The sequence below is a fragment of the Emydura macquarii genome, unplaced genomic scaffold (genome assembly GCF_026122565.2).
Source record: "Emydura macquarii macquarii isolate MOO-44397 ecotype Brisbane River unplaced genomic scaffold, CSIRO-AGI_Emac_v2 contig_1045, whole genome shotgun sequence".
NCBI classification, from domain to species: Eukaryota; Metazoa; Chordata; order Testudines; family Chelidae; genus Emydura; species Emydura macquarii.
The window spans coordinates 8,884,345-8,903,106 of NW_027131182.1; the positions used below are offsets into that span (position 1 = coordinate 8,884,345).

Sequence of the window (18,762 nt, forward strand, 5' to 3'; positions counted from 1 at the left end):
TGCCCTCTTTAATGTTATGACATTTAGTGATTTTACAATTACTTGTACTGAAAGGAAATTACAACCAACTTTGCAGGACAAAGATGGGGTTTTAAATATTGATGCATGCATACTTTTCACTTATCTCTCTCTCACTCTCTCTCTTTCCATCCCTCCCTCCCTCCCTGTACATTAATTCTTGTGCATTTTTACAGCATTTCTAATGGTGATATGGAAAAGTAGAATCAAGAGGCAAACTTTCAGAGATGATTTTTATTATAGTATCTCTTAGTGCTCCTAGTGGCAATTGAAGCCTCACTATGTATATAACATCTAACACATAGTAAGAGACAATCCCTGCCTCAAGGAGCTTGCAGTCTAAATAGGCATGACAGACAAAGGGGGGAGACAGACAGGAAGTTTTATTATTCCTATTATGCATATGGAATAACTGAGGCACAGACAGATTTAAGTGACCTGCCGAAGGTGTCACAGGAAATCTGTGGCAGAGCTGGGAAACTAACCCAGATCTCTTGCCTTTCAGTACTGTGCCTGAATCACAATACCATCCTTTTCTTCAGAGTTAGCTCCCCCAAACAACCTCATTCTTAAACTTCTTGCACAATGTGCTTTTTAAGAGACTTGAAAAAAATACTCTTTGAGAAGACCACAGAGAGAGTTTTGGTAAGTGAAGATTTCAATGTATCATGCAGAGCAGCGGATAGAATTTGCATAAGTTTCCACTTGTACACGGAGAGCTATAAATCCTCAGGATCGTAAGCTTGCAATTCCTGCCCTCTTGTACTGTCGGTATCTGAATTGATGCCAGTCGGTAAAGAATTTTTTTCTTAAAAAGGTGTATAACACTTTTCGGATACTGCTAGCATTTTAGCTGCCCACAAGAGATATATATATTTGTGTACATCAAAGCTAAACATCTACAAAATGTTCCCACTGTGTAAATCTTTACAGCTAATTCAGATGTTGCTTTAATTTAGAAGGCTGTATCTGCTCTTGACTATTAAGGAGACATTAATTATCTTTACTACGTATATCATATATACGTATATATATATATATATACGTATATAGATGATGACTTCAAATAGCTCAGTTTCTCACTTGAGCAAACCATTCTGAGATCTATTTTAGAAACTACAAAAAGGGATTGTGTTTCTATTGGTTGAAAAATAGAGCAGTTAGCTGATCCTAGTCCGTCTTCTGGCAGAGACTGGAAAAAAAAAACCTATTTTTCTACTCTTTCACTTACTGAAATAGCCAGAGTATGCTCTGGAATAATTTGACATGTTTGATAATGTTTCTTAATTTAAAAGTTTTTTTAAAAAAACAGTGTTAAAATGTTAAGAATTTCCAATTGCAAGGGATCGGGGCTGTTTTGGAGAAGTGTGAATAGCAAAGGGGTAATCAAATCACATAAAATAGTTCATAATCCAATTCTTCTTACAAAGATGTTGGGCTCCTTAAGAGAGTGTAGCTTGAATTTAAAACAATATCCATCCTATTCAGTTATACCCAGCTGACTGTCTACAGGCAAAGTCACTCACTTGACAGAGACAGTACTAACTAGGCAGCACTAATCTGTCCAATGGGAATTTGTTAGGTTAAACCAGTGACAGAATATGCTACCACAAGCTCTTGCAGGTCTTCTTATTCTATTAGTCTCATAAGAATTCCTATAAGCTTTTTGGCTGTTCCTTGAGAGATGGTCATCTGGTCTTTTATGAAACACAGAATGTTCCGAGAGTCCTGTAGCACCTTAAATACTAACAAATTTCTTTAAGGTGCTACGGGACTCTTGTTGTTTTTGCTGTATACAGACTAACACGGCTGCCTCTCTGGAACAGAATTTTGCCTTTCTCATTACATGTGCAGTAGGTATGTCTACACTGTGTTTTAAAACCCACAGCAGCCTAGCTCAGATCTACAGACTTGTGCTCGTGCTATGGCACTAAAAACAGCCTTGTAGCCATTGTGACTCAGGCTCAGAAGCCTCCCCTCTCCCCCAATGCCGGGCTTCAGAGCCCAAAGTCCAGCCTGAGCATGAATGTCTACACAGCTGTTTCTACCCCTGTGGCATGAGTCTGGATCTGTTGGAGACTCACTGCCACGGGTTTTAAAACAGTGTAGACAACCAACTGTTGTCTTATTAAACTTTGGTTTGAGTAATAAATTTAAATGTAAGGACGTTTTTGTGAAGAGATTTCCATATATAAACTTGTCCCCTGTAGAAAAACTAGCTATATATTACATGAATAGTTGTACTTGTCTTATATTATCTTTGCTTACTGTCTATATTTCTTAGAGACATATGATGCCCATTATCTCAGTGCATCATGATATTCATTCTATTTCTACAACATTGCTGTAGATAGCGAAACATTATTATCATTTTAAAGATGGAGGAACAAGAACACAGAAAGACTGTGAGTAGTTCATGGTCACACATGAGTCCCAAGGTAGAGCCGTAACCACTGAACAGTCCTTCCTCTTTTGTTCCTTAAATTAGATTCAGTTTTTGTGAAAGGGAGGAGACTGATGTCATTGGCTAAAGCTAGGGAATTACACAGACAGGTTATTGTGTAAGCTTCTGTTCTCCCCAACAATGTTCCCTATGCATCCCTCCTACTGTTTCAATTTAGGGTCTCTTTTATGCACACTGTCAATCATAACAAAATATACTAGATTTTATGATTGGAACAACTGGAGTAGAAGATCAACAAACTGCTTGTTCTAAGGTGCACAAAAATACATGTGCCTGAGGTAAAATGCTAGGAAATGCTGTCATGCTTTTTCTCCTCCTTCTCTTGTTTAGGTCATAAGTTTTTATTATCGTTGAAGAGTAAAAATTTCAAGAGTGCCTGTCTAGGATGTAGGCCCTTAGTAATTGGGGCACTCTTGAAAATTTTACCCATATTTTCTTGGTAACCGACTAAACCAGTGGTTCTCCAACTTTATCACATGGATCATTTATGATGAGATCCTCTTATGAACATTTCTCCCAATCCTGAGTTCACCCTTTTCCTTTGGCAACTCTAATGCTTGTTAACATGAAAATGGTCAAATTTAAAATAAACTCACTTGATGTAATGAATGTGGTGGCTTGATTATATCCCACCCATTTTATCTCCACACTGTGGGTCCCCCCCCCCCTTTTTCCCTGATGTAGGGCTTTTAGATTACTATAACTGAATTTCCAGTTGTTGCCTGCACCTTCACTCCTCTGATCTCTACATGACACTCCATAGTTTCTATTCTACTCTTCTGTATGCTTTCTACTCTTTGAGTTTTGGTAGTCTGCAAACTTGATCCTGGCTGAATTTTCACCAAAGAAATATCTGACAGAATAAGACATGAAGCATCCACAAGGGATGCAAAGATGTATGGATGTATCTTGGGCTACATCATAGGAAATGTCCTTGCTTGAAGCTTGATAAATGTTTTGATGTTGTAACAGAAAAAGTTCTGTGACCACTGGAAATGCTTCTTAGACCTACTCAGGGGTCCAGAGAGCATAATTTGAGAATCATGGAACTAAGCAGAACAATTTTAGGTATTATATGGTTGAATAAAGGTAACTTTTTTTTTCTTTTTTTCTCTCTTAGGATACGGAGCCAGTATTTGAGGAGGAGTCTAAACCAATCTATTGTCAAAACTGCCAAAGCATTTCTTTCTGTGCATTTACCCAACGATCGCTTTTGGTAGTGTGCTCCAAATACTGGAGGGTAAGGATAACCAGTTAAGTAAAAAACAAACAAACAAAAAACCCTGGCTTTTCTTCGCAATAGAGGCTGGTTTAATCAAACTGTTAGTGAGGCTTTATAGGGAAAGAAGCGTGGGAAAATGTTTATAAATCAATTAGAGCTCTGAGTTCATTGAGTATTTAGTCTGTTTCAAGTTTGTTGGCTCACAGCATTGGGAGTATATTGTGTTCATGCCTTGGACATTATTTAAAAAATAGATGAAAACCCCTTTTTAAAGGCTAAATGGTTGATATGGTTTCGTTTTATGTAGACAGAAATCTGCAAAATCTAAGTAAAAAGAAAGCATTCTATGCCATTCCATATTTGTAACATGTATCAAAGGGTAGCAAACATGATATAGACATTATACATTCTGTAACAAATTTATTTTCTTGGTTATTTTATGGAATTTATTATGTATCTTAAGTAAATGCTGCTCTAAGCTAATAGAATGTAAGGTTTCTTAAAACTAAATATATGGAGGTATTAAATTATCAGCTATCCGAATATTTAAAATATCACCACGTAATGATAAACAAATAGACCTTGTTTTTTGTTTTTGTTTAATTTTTCTTACTTCTAGGTTTTTGATGCTGGAGATTATTCCTTGTTATGTTCAGTTTCCAGTGAGAATGGACAAACTTGGACTGGTGGTGACTTTGTATCAGCTGATAAAGTGATCATATGGACAGAAGATGGACAAAGTTTTATTTACAAACTACCAGCCAGGTACTCAGAATTTTACACAATTGAGCATATATGGGTATCATGTAAAACTGAGAGATATGGAATAAAAATAAAATGTTGAATCTGATTGGTTTGTTTTATCCCTAAATCAGACTAATGTTGTAGAAACTAAAATGCCACAAATATACTTTAAAATTTGTGAATCCTCAAAATGTGGTACCTTTAATGTTGTGGTACATACCAAACAATACTTGATAATATAAAGTCAAAGCTTGAGTCATTTGTTTTCCATCATTACTATGATCCTTTGTGATTAGTTATTGCTGACATTGGAGAATATGTGGTGTTATTGGGTCTGCTTTTTCCCTTGAAGGTGTGCCATGAACAAGTTCAAGCATGTATTTTAAAATGTTTTGCTGAATCAGGAACACATCGAGGGAAGAAATATTTGTGCTATGTTAATTAGGATCAACAGGATGATATTACAGTAAGCTGAGGGTAGTATTTCAACTTTTAAAAGGCAGAATTATGGAGCATTACTTGGTCTCATACACACAAAGGTAAAAGATCAGTTTTGGTGGGTTTTAAAAATATGTTTCTGCCAAAGATACTTTATTTAATGTTAATCAGACCCCCTAGTCTTTACTTCCTGGTTATGGTTGGCTTCTGCTGAACTCATTGTTTTCAGAACAACCTCAACTGGGAATGCCTAAAGTGTTTGTCACTGATTAACTTGAATGGTGTGTGTTCCCAATTAATGGTTTCAAGATAAGGAACAGAATTAAACTAAACTCTTTAAGGTTGGAGCCTCCGGGGACGTTACAGATAATTTAATTTAATTGAGAACTGTGAATGACACAATTAGTGATAGAATTAAAGACATTATTTAAAATAAAATGATTAGTTTAAGCAAACAGATATTGCAATATAACAATACACTGCATATATACCACATTCGAAGATGAAATGGTGCATACTGGGGTAATCAGTCCCTGAATGAGAAGAATGGATATATAATCCTTTCTCAAATGGTACCTTGATGGTCAATGAGTGTGGAAACCTAAAAGTAATGTGTTACTATTTTTATAATCCACTATAATAATACCCCTTAATTAATTAAGCCTACCTTTTATCATATTTCTGCTACCATAATTAAATATTTTCTACTTTCTCATAGGTTATTTAACATGAAATGTCATCTTAATTAACATCTGCATAAATATTGTTCCACTAACTATCAGTACAGATACCATTCTTGCAAAACATTCACATTTTGTCTACAACATTTATTAAAATCAAAACTTGTTTACAACATGACCTGACCTTATATCCTTACTTATCTCTGACTTGACTCTCAATTCTGTATTTCACTTATATTTTACTAGGCCGTAAATTATGCTCTACTTATGTTTTTGCACATTTCTACATGATATAAGCAAACATCATCTCTATAGGCTACACTCTTTCTCAACTCCATTTGCATGAAATATGCTGTGATTTTTGCTGAGTTTGTAGCCAGTGCAAGATTGTCACAGAAGCATAAAACAATGTGGTGAGATCCTGTTTAAGCCACAGTTTGACCTAATTTTTGTACCACGAGTTTTTAACATTACCTGGATGAATTTTGGAACTAGTTCTGTCCTGAACATAAGCCTTTAACATGTCGCTGGTCTGTGGGCCTGCTAATTGGTACAATATGCAAGAGAATGTCTCCAACCATTGGGAATCAATTATCTGATGTTTTTAGAGAACAATTTTATCACCTTTCTTTCTGGTTAATATCATGAGAGAAAGATCTCCTGTCTCAGCCTATCCAAGATGCTTTGTTTTTGTGATGACAATCTATGGTAAATAAATATTAGTTACGTGTGTTTATGATCATAATTAATTATATATGACAAAATTATACAGTCCTCTCAATCTGAGCTAGAAAATGATTGTCTTTAAATATAGTATCTAGCCACTTGTCAAGCCACTGTCTAGCCATTAGTCCATTATATACAGTCTTCTGACTGGACAACTGTATTCGTCGGGGGAGCAGGTCTCTTCATAATGTATAAACTCTTTGGTTTTGTATACAGAATTGAATAAGGACCAACAGACTCCTGTGTGGAGTTCAAAGTGTTGGTTTAAACCTATAAAGCCCTGATTGGTTTGGGATAAGGTTACCTGAGAGACCCTCTCTCTCCATATCATATACTGCCACAGCAGGGATCAGCAGAGGGACTTGAGCTAGTGCTCCCTCAATAGAGCTGCTGGCAAGGATATCTGTGAGGAGTCCTTGGTTTTGGCACTCGCTCCTCCCCTGTCCTTGGTCCACCAAAGGCCAGATTGACCCTTCTAGGTCCACTGCAAAGCCCATCTTTTTTCTTTTCTAAGGCCATTGAGGTGGAGTGGACTGAGCTGGATACATTTATGAGCAGCCCTTTGTTTATATTGTGATTTTTAGTTTATGTGAAATAAACCTAGATAACTGGATGCGCATCTATATAGTTATATTTTAAAAAATTTGGCAAAATGAATACATATCATGTAGTGGAAACGCTGATTTTTTTAAAGTAACTTTTTTTCTTAGCAAATTCTTCATTTAAACAGGGATGCAGTAATAGAGTCTTAATAATGTAAGGGTTCTAATTTGGTGTCTTTTGTTGTCTTTGTGTAAAACTCAGTTGTCTACCAGCTAGTGATACGTTTCGCAGTGATGTGGGAAAAGCTGTTGAAAACTTAATTCCTCCTTTACTGTTCAGTGTATTGGACAGAGCAGATAAACAGGTAAAACACATTCCTTGTCTTGCAGATTATGCTTTGCATATTTTTAAATATAAACTTGCTCAAAAGCATTACAAATTATCTATTTCTTCTCCTTAGCTAGTCAACATTTTCAGAGAATAACTGACTTTTTAAAGTATAGTTCAGTTGGTTTAGTTTCCTACTCCTTCAGTATTTCGTAAGTTTGTGTGGGTTTTTAAGATGAATGTCGTGATTAGGACTGGACAGATAAGATCAGTTTATTTTCAGTTCTGCAGGCATCTTCACACCAGTGTATTGGTACATCTGCCAAATAATTTACATATATCGCATTTCCTTTCTTTTCACTGAGTATTGTTAGATGGTATCCTCTAATAATAATAATAATAATAATAATAATCTTCTAGGTCAGGCATGTCATACTCATTCTGAGCCTGAATTACCAATCTGAGTAGAGTGCATGGCCTGAGAGGGGAAAAAAGCTAACTAGCAAGGAGAGCTTCACAGTCTTGCCCAATAGCTACTGCAAAATGAGTCTCTTTACCTAAAGAAGTGCTGAGTATTACATTTACAAAAATCTAAATATTTTTTTAAAGTTAAATTCATTTATGATCCTCCATGCCTCTGTCCATTGACTTGGGTTGCCATTTATTCCCTCTATGACCATCCTCACCAACGCTTATTTGAATTTTTCCCTTCCTTTTCTCCAAGCCCTGCTCCACTTTGGACATTTTCCCATTCCCCATTCCATGTCACACCACTTGGAGGGTCTTCTGTCCCATTTCCTCCTCCTCCCCCACATACTTTGTGGGTTTCCTCTCTTTCTTTTATATTCTATCCTCACCCTTTTGGGATTATGCCCTTGCTCCCCCTTAATATACCCAATTTTGTTCAGTGGAGGAAGCTGCAGAGAAGGAGATGCTTCCTTGAACCTGGAGATTGGTCAGCCGTAGCTGATAACAAGGGGGAGCAGCCAACCCCCTTGCTCTGGGTGTGGCTGCAACAGTGGCTGTTCAACAAGGGCAGAAGTTCAGGTGCCTGCGCCCAGTCAAGTCAGGCATGAGCACTCTCCTCAGCTTCCCCCACTGCAGCTTCTGCTCTTTTTGGTCCTTTTTAGTGTGAAGATGGCAGAGGAAATTGCAAGGTTGGAGGAAAAGGTCCAGCAGGCCAGATCTGACCTGCAGACCATATGTTTGCCACTTGTAAAGTCTGTGGATCTTATTTGAAAATTGTTTTTAAACAACATTGTAATGAAAAAACAAAGCCAAATAACGAGAGAGCGAGAGAGAGTCCCTTTTTCTTTCTATAAGTAATATACTGGGGATTAGGTTCCCTCAAGTATAAGGTGGTTAAAAAAAAAAAAAAAAAAAAAAAAATTCTGGCAACTTTCAATTTTAGTTGGTGTGTTTGGATAGATATAAGTAAGGCTTTGGTTCTGTTGAAATGCTAGTTTTCAATCTTAAAAGCACTTGTGTGTGATATTCATATATGCGGTACTTGGAAAATTCTTTTCTTACCTTTCTATGTTTATAAACATGGCCCTGGTATGTAATAGATCTTTTAAATTATTAGCAACCACATTGTGTAATTCTCACTATAAAAAACATGGAAGTGAGCATGGCCCCTGTCCCAAGGAACTTACATTTAAAACAAAAGACCAAACAGAGATGGAAGGTGGAGAGAAGGGGAAGAAAAATGGGAACAATAGACAAGTTAGCCAGGTAGTGATTAGCCATGTACTGATAATATAAAGTTTTAATGAAAATAAGGGATTTTTCTTTTTAAATATATAAATAAATGTACACATAGTAAGATATCTAAGCAGTCTCAGATCACACTCATGCTATTGCAGCATAAAACTGCTTTCCTTTTAGTGTGTATTTTTTGGTTGTTTGGGGTTGTTATTCATTTTTATTTTGTTGTTTTGTCCCTTCTATGCTACTGATGTATTAGGCAGAAGAGCTTAGTTCTGTAAAATTTAAAATGAAAGTCTTCTGGAAAATGTTGCCTTTTGAATGCTGAAACCTAAGTATAACTGTAATGTAATGCAGTGAGCTGGAAAAAGGTCACTGCAGTTTTTGGGCTCTGTTCCTCAGAGGTTTTGTGCCAAAGGGGGATGATATGGTCCCTCTCCATCTGGCTCTAGTGAGACCAAACTTGCATTACTGCTTTCTGTACCAGAAAGAGCTAGACAAATTGGAGGGACTGCAGAGAAAGTAACAAAAATGATTGCACAGCTGAAGGGATTTATATAGCATCTCAGAAGAGACTGGATGTGTGAAGTATATACTCTTTAGCTTTGCTAAGCAACTGCAATAGTGAGGCATACTGACAAATATTTAAGGAGCATGTGGAATATATAGTATGGTTCAAGGGATACCTAACAGAATTGGACTGAAATCTAGAAAAGGTAAACTTAGGGTAAATATTGGGTAAAATGAATTGAGTGATATTTACAAGACACTCTGGAATAGTTTCCTAAGGGAAAAAATGAAAACCTTTTCTTATTTAAAATCATACTAGGCAAAGTACTAGAGATGATATTATTGGGAACAGTCCTGCACTGTCAGAGATATAGACCCAAGATAACCTAATGTCTCTTCCATCTCTATTTCCTGTAATGGAAGTTAGAGTAGACTTTGACTATCAGTCACCTGTACTTTGAAATGGACAGATTTTCAAAAGGTAGCTGACGCTGAGGTGCTGTAATGGGAGTTGAGTTCTTTTGAAAGACTAGATGCAAAAATGTACCAATACAATAAATATCTACAAATGTATAAGTTGCTATTGTATAACTTGACATCGATGGCCTTTTTGACACTATAAACACTGAGATGCTTAAAACAATATTCATAGATACGTTTAAGTTAAGAAGAATAACTTTGTCACAAGATAGTTTTATAGAAATTATTTTTTTTAATTTAACCATAATTTTCTCCCCACAGAAGAGAGAGAATACAGCAGGAATTAAATAGTGTCAAAAGTAAAAAAATAAAATAGTCAGGAAAGGTTTCAATTTGTGTTTCAGATCTCATTGCTGTTAACTTTCACCATCTCAAATCACACCTTTCAGACCTAAATTGCAATTAAAAATGTCTATTTTAAAATTCTGCCTGATATATTTTATGTTTATAACATGCTCTGTAACTAGTCATAGTTTGTTTTGCTCCGCGTTACTTGGTTTTCCCATTCTTGTTTGTCTTTAAAAGGGATAGTAGGGATAGAGCAGGTTATGTGAGGGTAGTTACTGTCAAGATTAGGATCCTGCTATGTGCATCTGAAATTGTTCTAATATGTCTTTATTTTACAGCTGCTAATCTGTCCCCCTGTTACTCGATTCTTCTATGGACGCAGGGAGTGTTTCCATAAACTTCTAATCCAGGGAGACTCTTCAGGGAGACTGTGTATTTGGAGTATTCCAGATACACTTGAACAACAAGACAACACAGAAGGTAGCATTAACTAACACATGGTGATTTGCTGCCAGAACTTTTAAAAAGCTGCTCCCTCTTTTTTTCTCTCATTTGGTTATTTGTGTGACATTCCCTGGGTGAACGTGCTTCCTCTTCTCCTCTAAATCCAATAATTTCATATGCTTATCAGCCTTCTAAATCCATTCTCAGTGGTGTGTGGTATTAGAGCCAGACTAGAACCATTCTTTCCACCCCTACTCTTCTGCAATCTTCTTCATGTAGTGGATTGGGTGAGGGAACAAATCTTCCTGGCTTGTGTGAGGGAGTGGCAAATACGGGAATGAGGTGATGGGAGGTCTCCTTGTTGGCCTGGATTTCCTCAGGGTGGTGGGGATGTGTGAGGGATTCCACGTTTTTTTTTCCTGTACTGGCGTTGGGCAGGCCCTGTTGGGGAGGGAGGCAACGTCTGTGGGACTTCAGCTCCTTGCTGCAGCGGCTTAGCACTATCTCTTGTTAGAGCAGCTGGCAGATGGGTGGTTGCAGGCAGAGTGGGTGGTATGATTTGCTGCGCTACTTGCGGTTTTGGTGAAGGTTGCAGAAGAGGAATTCTCTTTACAGCAACTGTTGCTGCTGTGGCAAAGCTGGGTACACTTGTGTTATGAAAGCTGCCTGAGAAGAGGAGGTGCTGGGTTGCTCCCAGCCTTATAATATGATGGCAATTTTAACATACAGAGTTGGGCCCAGCATTTTTGGGTATATCTGAAATGTTGTTGTTGGGTTTTTGTTTTTTTTGTTTTTGTTTTGTTTTTTGCCATGGCTCTTATCTAAACCCAAAAGTGGACAGAAATGAGGTATCACACCACTTCATAAGAGACAGCCTTGGGAATTTGGGAAGGGTTAGAGCAGAGTAGATTGATTTAAATCAAGGCGATTTAAATCATTGATTTAAATCAAGTTTCCCACTGATACTTCATCACATATTTCTTTAACAATGGTGCAAATCTGATCACTAAAACATGTTAATTTACAACTCAGTACAGCATTTTACATCATCTAGGAGGGTATACTTTGTGTAATATTTTAGATAATTTGATTTTTATTAATTTAGGAAATGGTAGATAATACTCATTACCTGTGTCAAGCTGCAAATACAGCAGCAGTACATTAGAAATAGTAAGAACTAAATCAAAAACAAACACAATACCACTTTTATTTTATTAAACTAAATCTTAAATGTTATATAGATGTTTCACATTTGCAATTGCAGCAGTCTCCTGAGTTGCTGGCTAACGGCTGTCCTTAAACTCTCTCTCTTTTTTTTTTTCTTTTTTTTTTTTTAATTTTCAAATTTTATTAACTTTAACAAGCAAGTCATCACAACACTAAACGTACGCTGTCCTTAAAACTTCTACAACTAGCTCTCATCTTCCCCACTCCCACTGTCATTTTTATTCATAGACTGAAACAGAAATACAAATTTTCCTGCTTTTTCAACTCCCAGTCGATTTCTTAGCTTTGAGTGAATAATACCAAATGAAGAAAATATTCTCTCTCTGCCTGCAGAGGAAGCTATTGCTGTGAAAAGTTGGCTTTGCAAATGAAGGAACTCTGTTTCAAGGTGCCTGGCTAATGATTTCCACCAATTCAGAAGAGTGACTTTGTTCAAAACATCATCAGTAAACATGCACTGTTTAAATGGTTCCACTCCAGCTCTGAAATTTATTATGACTGGCATAACTGAGGAGTGATTTTTGAGATGCCCATGCCATGGCAGCATCATCATCTTCAGAAGTTAGGCATCTACCTTTATATCTATTGTTGAGAATGTTCACAAGAAAACGAGGTGAAGTTAGATCTTGATCCATTCGCTTTTTTTTTTTTTTTTTTTTTGCTAATTAAACAAGCCATAAGGATGAGCTAAGCTAAACTTTTTTTTCTAGCAACATCCAACATAGCAAACAGCTTGGGAATTTACTTGTTAAATCACTTACACTAAAAGGCATAGAGAAAGTCTTGAAGAATGATGCATTGCAAAGTGAATGATTTAAGTTACTAATCAGTTGATCCACATTGCTTTTCAGACATATCCACATCTTCATCCACATCATTTTCTCCCAATAAGCAGTTTTCATCATGATGTTTCAGTCTTGCAACTAGGCCCTGCATCTCTTTCTTGCACTTGACACTTTTTCCTTTTTTACCCAGGGAAGGAATTTCTTCAAAATATTACCAGATAGGGTCTCTCTTACGCCCAGAAGCCATGACAGTTTTTCTGTGGCAAAACTGTGGGGGAATATAGGAAGCTGAGTGTGTACTGAATAATATCTTCCCTTTTTCTTTCCAGTCCGCTCCACTGTTCCTTTCTACTCTTTGTCCGTCCTTTTGTCTCTCCTCCTTTAAGACAATGTCTTAACTAACTCCTCTGTCTTACTTGGCCCAGCTCCACCACCACATAAGCACAGAACAACAACTCTCCTATCCAGCCTGTGTCTTTCTTTGCACATGTGACTTTAGTCTGCTGAGAAACAGAAACTGAAAGCCCAGAACTTTCAAGAAGCAAGAGCTGGTAGTTAGGCTGGACAGACTAGAGCCATTAATTCGTTTTTATGAGACTGTAGGTCTAGCATGTTTGTAATGCGATTTAATAGTAAGTGTTATTTTTTAAATGAGAGAAAAATTTAATATTTTATTGATTTTAAAAAAATTAAAAACTGATTTAAATAAAAAAAAATCTGATATTTTAATTTTTTTTTAAAAAAACATTGATTTTTATCTACCCTGGGTTAGAGAGATGGTTCTTTGGGATATATCTCAAACTTAACTGACTCATTTTACATAAAATTTGTAGAGGGATGGTGGAGGAGGGAGAGAAGGGATGAATGTTTAGGTTTCACCAGCTTCCTTCTCAAAAAGTAAAACCCAGCTGCTTGTTCTTTTGACCTTAGTGACTGAATCATAGAAGATTAGAGTAGGAAGAGACCTCAGGAGGTCATCTAGTCCAACCCCCTGCTCAAAGCAGGACTTACTTCAGCTAAATCATCCCAGCCAGGGTTTTGTCAAGCCACAGCTTAAAAACCTCTAAAGATGGAGATTCCACCACCTTCCTAGGTAACCCATTCCAGTGTTTCATCACCCGCCTAGTGAAAAACTGTTTCCTAATATCCAACCTAGACCTCCCCCACTGCAACTTGAGACCATTACTCCTTGTTCTGTCATCTACTACCATTGAGAACAGCCTAGCTCCATCCTCCCTGGAACCCCCTTTCAGGTAGTTAAAGGCTGCTATCCAATCCCCCCTCATTCTTCTCTTCTGCAGACTAAACAAGCCTAGTTCCCTCAGCCTCTCCTCATAAGTCTTGTGTTCCAGCACCCTAATAATTTTTGTTGCCCTCCTGGACTCTCTCCAACTTCTCCCCATCCTTTTTGTAGTGGGGGAGGGGGGGTGTGTGCAATACTGGACACAATACTCCAAATGCGGCCTCACCAATGCCGAATAGAGTGGAATGTTCACTTCCCTCGATCTGCTGGCAATGCTTCTACTAATGCAGCCCACTATGCTATTAGCCTTCTTGGCAACCAGGGCACACTGCTGGCTCATATCCAGCTTCTTATCCACTGTTATCCCCAGGTCCTTTTCTGCAGAACCGCTGCCTAGTCCATCGGTTTCCAGTCTGTAGCTGTGCATGGGATTCTTCCGTCCTCAGTGCAGGACTCGGCACTTGTCCTTGTTGAACCTCATCAGATTTCTTTTGGCCCAATGCTCCAGTTTGTTTAGGTCACTCTATATCCTAGCCCTACCTTCCAGGGTATCTACCACTACCCCTAGCTTAGTGTCATCTGCAAACTTGCTGAGGGTGCAATCTACCCCATCCTCCAGATCATTAATGAAGATGTTGAACAAAACCGGCCTCAGGACCGACCCCTGGGGCACTCCGCTTGTGACCGGCTGCCAGCTAGACATGGAGCCATTGATCACTACCTGTTGAGCCCGATGATCTAGCCAGCTCTCTGTCCATTTTATATTCTAGTCATCCAACCCATACTACTTTAACTTGCTGATAAGAATGCTGTGGGAGACTGTATGAAAAGCTTTGCGAAAGTCAAGGTATATCACGTCGACCACTTTCCTCACATCCACAGAGCCAGTCACCTCTTCATAGAAGGCAATCAGGTTGGTCAGGCATGTCTTGCCCTTAGTGAATCCATGTTGACTGTTCCTGTTCACCTTCCTCTCTTCCAAGTGCCTTAAAATGGATTCCTTGAGGACCTGCTCCATGATTTTTCCAGGGTTTATTTCCCTTTTTGTATGTTTAAGGCTGTATTTCAGAAGAAAAATGGCTATAATTTTCTTTTAAATTTAAAGCTGAAATTCTCATTCTCACAACTAACATTCTCATCCAGACCATCATTATCTCACATCTGGACTACAGCAGCCTCCTAATCTGGTTTATAATGCTGTTAAAAATCATATTCCTGTCTTGTTACTTGGACCACGTGCACAACTTTTGCATTCCTCCACCGACTTCCCCACTTTCCACAGCATCAAGCACAAATTACTTGTCTTCCTCTTTTTTGACCTTCATGGCTTCTCCTACTTCACCTGTAATTTCCAGCATTCTGTACAGATGTAGACTCCTACCTCCCCTCTGTCAATGATGCTTCCCATTTGTCACAGTTTCATATAAGCAATGTTGTGCACCTTCCATGTCACCTCTTTAGCATAGAAGAAGCTCCCTGTAAAAATCTGCCCTGTCACTCACTACATTATCCTCCTTTAAATCACTCTTTCTTTATTTTGTGATGAATTCAAAAAAAACTTTGGTGGTTAAGCGAGTGTTTTGACCACTGCTTGTCATACTGATTTCAGTTGCGTTGCTGTTCATTTGTGCTTCCATTTCCATGATCTATTTTTCATATCTGCCAACTGTATGTGGTTTTAAGATTATAAGCTCTTCAGAACAGGTACTGTCTTTGTGTTCATACAGTGTCTAACACAAAGGTGCCCTGACTCCAAGTGCTACTGTAATACAAAAAATAACGTACTTCACTCAAAAGACTAACATTTAGCATGGGTACAAGTATATGTAGGATCAGAAAGACCTCCAAAGAACAACTAGATGTTAAAGAAAGGGGCTGTGAGTCAATAGATTCTTCTGATCAGTTAGTAAACCAGTGCTACGCTGTGTTCCTGAAGATGATATGTAGAATCGAAGTCTTGGTTGTGTTATCTCATTGGAAAAAATCCAATAGCATGTTTCAGAGACTTAAAGGAGTTAATTGGTCTCTTGCCAAATTCCGTGTCTGCTAATTGCCATCTGTCCAGACAAATTTCTCATGCAGTTTAAGTTGGATATATTCTTTTTCAATTCCTTTCCCAAACTGTTGTCTAGTATTTCTGTGCGCTAGTAGAGTTGCATGTTAGTTTGAAAGTGATGTGAGTGCAGTGATGTGGGAGGTGGATGAATCTCCATTGTGTGTTTTGTACTTACTTCCCATGGTGTTGTAAAACTTAGATAATGTTGATAAAGGGCTTTGAGATCTTCTCAAGTAAGGTGCTATCAATTATTTTTTTTAACAGGACTGCAAATTACAACCTCAACTTCCCTGCAAGAAGCTTTTCATAAACTTACTCCTCATCCTGCTGGAATTATAGACCAATTAAGCTTAATACCAAACAGTAATGAACCACTTAAAGTTACAGCCAGTGTGTATATCCCAGCACATGGGCGCCTGGTTTGTGGTCGTGAAGATGGAAGCATCATTATTGTGCCAGCAACTCAAACTGCAATAGTTCAACTTCTGCAAGGAGAGCACATGCTCAGGAGAGGTATGTAAGCAAACATTAGACATATATGGCTGAAGTACAAAAGGTGCTGATCGTCTGCAAATGACGTTGAAATAAGCAGGAGTTGTGGGAGTTCGCTTCTCAGCACCACATCCTTTAACGAATACATTTTTAGAAGATTAAAAAGGGAACCATTTTTACAACACCCTTGGTAATTCCTCAATTCTTTTATATCGGGAGAAATCTAAATAATGAACATAAGCTGGCTCCTAACTGGTGTCACGCTGTCTGGGGTGGCTCACAACTAAGAGTGCCTACCTCAGGGCAGATGGGCAGAAAACAGGGCAGACACCCCAACCTGGTGGTGTGTTCTATTATTAGATTTCACCAAACTAGTAACAAATGTGAACTCCTTGATCACTATAGCAATCTTATCATAGAGCCACACTCTTGCCACCCAGACAAACTGGACTGTGTAATAAAAGGTCATTTCAACCAAAAATCATACCACATCAGGTTGCTTCCAATTCCAAAAGACTAGTCACTTACCCCAAATGAATTGGTACTCTAGATCTTACACCAAAAACAATGCTGGTAGTCAATTCTATAGTAAACTAACTAAAGGTTTATTAACTATGAAAAGGAAATGAGAGTTATTGAGAGGTTAAAGCAGGTAAAATACATGCCCAGGTGAGTCACGGTTTATAATTCCAAATGGTGACAGTGATGTAATGAACTGCCAGTTTCCCAAAAGTCTTTTCAGGGTACCCAGATTGTCTCTAGGGATCTCCGCTTTGCATCTGGTACATTTTCCTGTAAGAGTTGAAACAGTCCAGAAATGAAGGATCTTTCCTTGAATCCATACTTATAGCTTCTTTTCGCAGAAAACAAGCTGACAGTGTCACTGCCTATGTGGGCTTTTTCTTTGATGACAGAGTGAGGAATACGTTTTGAGTCTTTGATCTCTGATCATCACACACAATGACCATTTGCTTTGAAATTAGCTCTTTTCTGTTAGTTCTTCATTTGCATTCTACAAGGCTTCTTTCTCCTTTATTTAGTTAAAGGGGTATACACAATGTAAATGTTTGCTACTACTTAATAACAGAATACAGATAAGTGAAAGTAATGCAAGTAAGATCCCGTTAGTTTTCATGAAGTTTAAACACCAACTACATTTAACAATGTGATCTATGCTAATACACAAGTGAGTTGACCTGGGACTTTGGCATGAGCTGGTACCTGGTCTGCCAGTGTCACAGTGAGTATATTTGCTCGAGGGGTGAAGAAGTTAGGGTGAAGATTTGAGAAATCTCCTTGTCTCTTATACCCTTGGGCAGCAGTCAGGCATAGTCGAGCACTGGAACTTTTATGTTTCAGGACATACTAGGAGGAAAGGCAACCTAAGGATAACAAAGGTACGAGGACTACCTCCTTCTTTCAGTTGGGCAGCAGAATTTCCTAGGAGAATTTGCTGCCACCCCTGAAGGGTGTAGCCAACAGGTGCACTCACCCTCTATGCGAGGAGCTATGAGGGCAATTCTGGCTTCTAAAGAGAAACATCATCTCCATGCATCAAGTGGGGCACAGTGGCTCTGTACAGTTCTGTCTGCAGGCCAGTGTATTCCATGCACACTTTGGTCCTAGATCATTATCTAATGCTGTTGTGGTTTAGACTTCAGAACAAATCATTGTTTTTTTACATTAACATTTGCAAATGCTGGTAAATGCAAAAAGCATACAAATATTTTTTCCTTTGCATTGATAAGTGGGGTTGGAAATTTTAAAATTAATGTTTTGAAACAAGTCTTTTTTCCCCTAAATGTAACACTTGCCTTGAGGCCTATAACTTTATTTAATAGTTTACTGCTAGAGACATATAATTACATTTGTGTATTTGTATGAGGTCCTGTATTCTGTGTAGGGCAGACTACAATCCACTACAGGGCAAAATCATGTAGAGAAAAAAATACAGAAAAATGGTGCAATATTATGTAGATATTGCATATGCAATATGGTTTTGTTTTTGACTAAATTACCACACTTTCTGAAATTATTTTAATACATGTACGGCATGTTTGCTTATTTTTTGTCTGTGTGACTGAGCCATGAATACTTGCTCAGAGTAGTTTTTTTTTTTTTTTAAACTGAACACTTGTGAGCTTAGGAAGCGGAAGATGCATGATTATTATTGCACGTGCCAAGAGACTATTTCCATGCTAAATTGCTGATATCAATGGTTTTGGTACTAGAGCTCTTAATGTAACATGCTGGCTAAGTCTGTTTTGTCATGTCCCCCTGTAGTGGCTGGTACACATACAGGAAAAGAGCTTACTATCTGGAAGCCTGTGTTTTTAGTGCCAAAGATCTGTTCCTCTGATGACTCATG

At 38.0% G+C, this 18,762-nt stretch overlaps 1 protein-coding gene across 4 annotated transcripts in view; it reads left to right on the top strand.

Annotated features, from left to right (window-relative positions):
- The window catches only part of WDR7 (WD repeat domain 7), a 347,323-nt gene that overhangs the window by 30,705 nt on the left and 297,856 nt on the right, over positions 1–18,762 (top strand). For all 4 annotated transcript variants that reach the window (XM_067545438.1, XM_067545439.1, XM_067545440.1 and 1 more), the window contains exons 7-11: positions 3,603–3,722; positions 4,324–4,469; positions 7,097–7,199; positions 10,486–10,627; positions 16,167–16,415. In XM_067545438.1, coding sequence (XP_067401539.1) covers positions 3,603–3,722; positions 4,324–4,469; positions 7,097–7,199; positions 10,486–10,627; positions 16,167–16,415 — 760 coding nt within the window. The remainder of the gene's footprint in view (positions 1–3,602; positions 3,723–4,323; positions 4,470–7,096; positions 7,200–10,485; positions 10,628–16,166; positions 16,416–18,762) is intronic.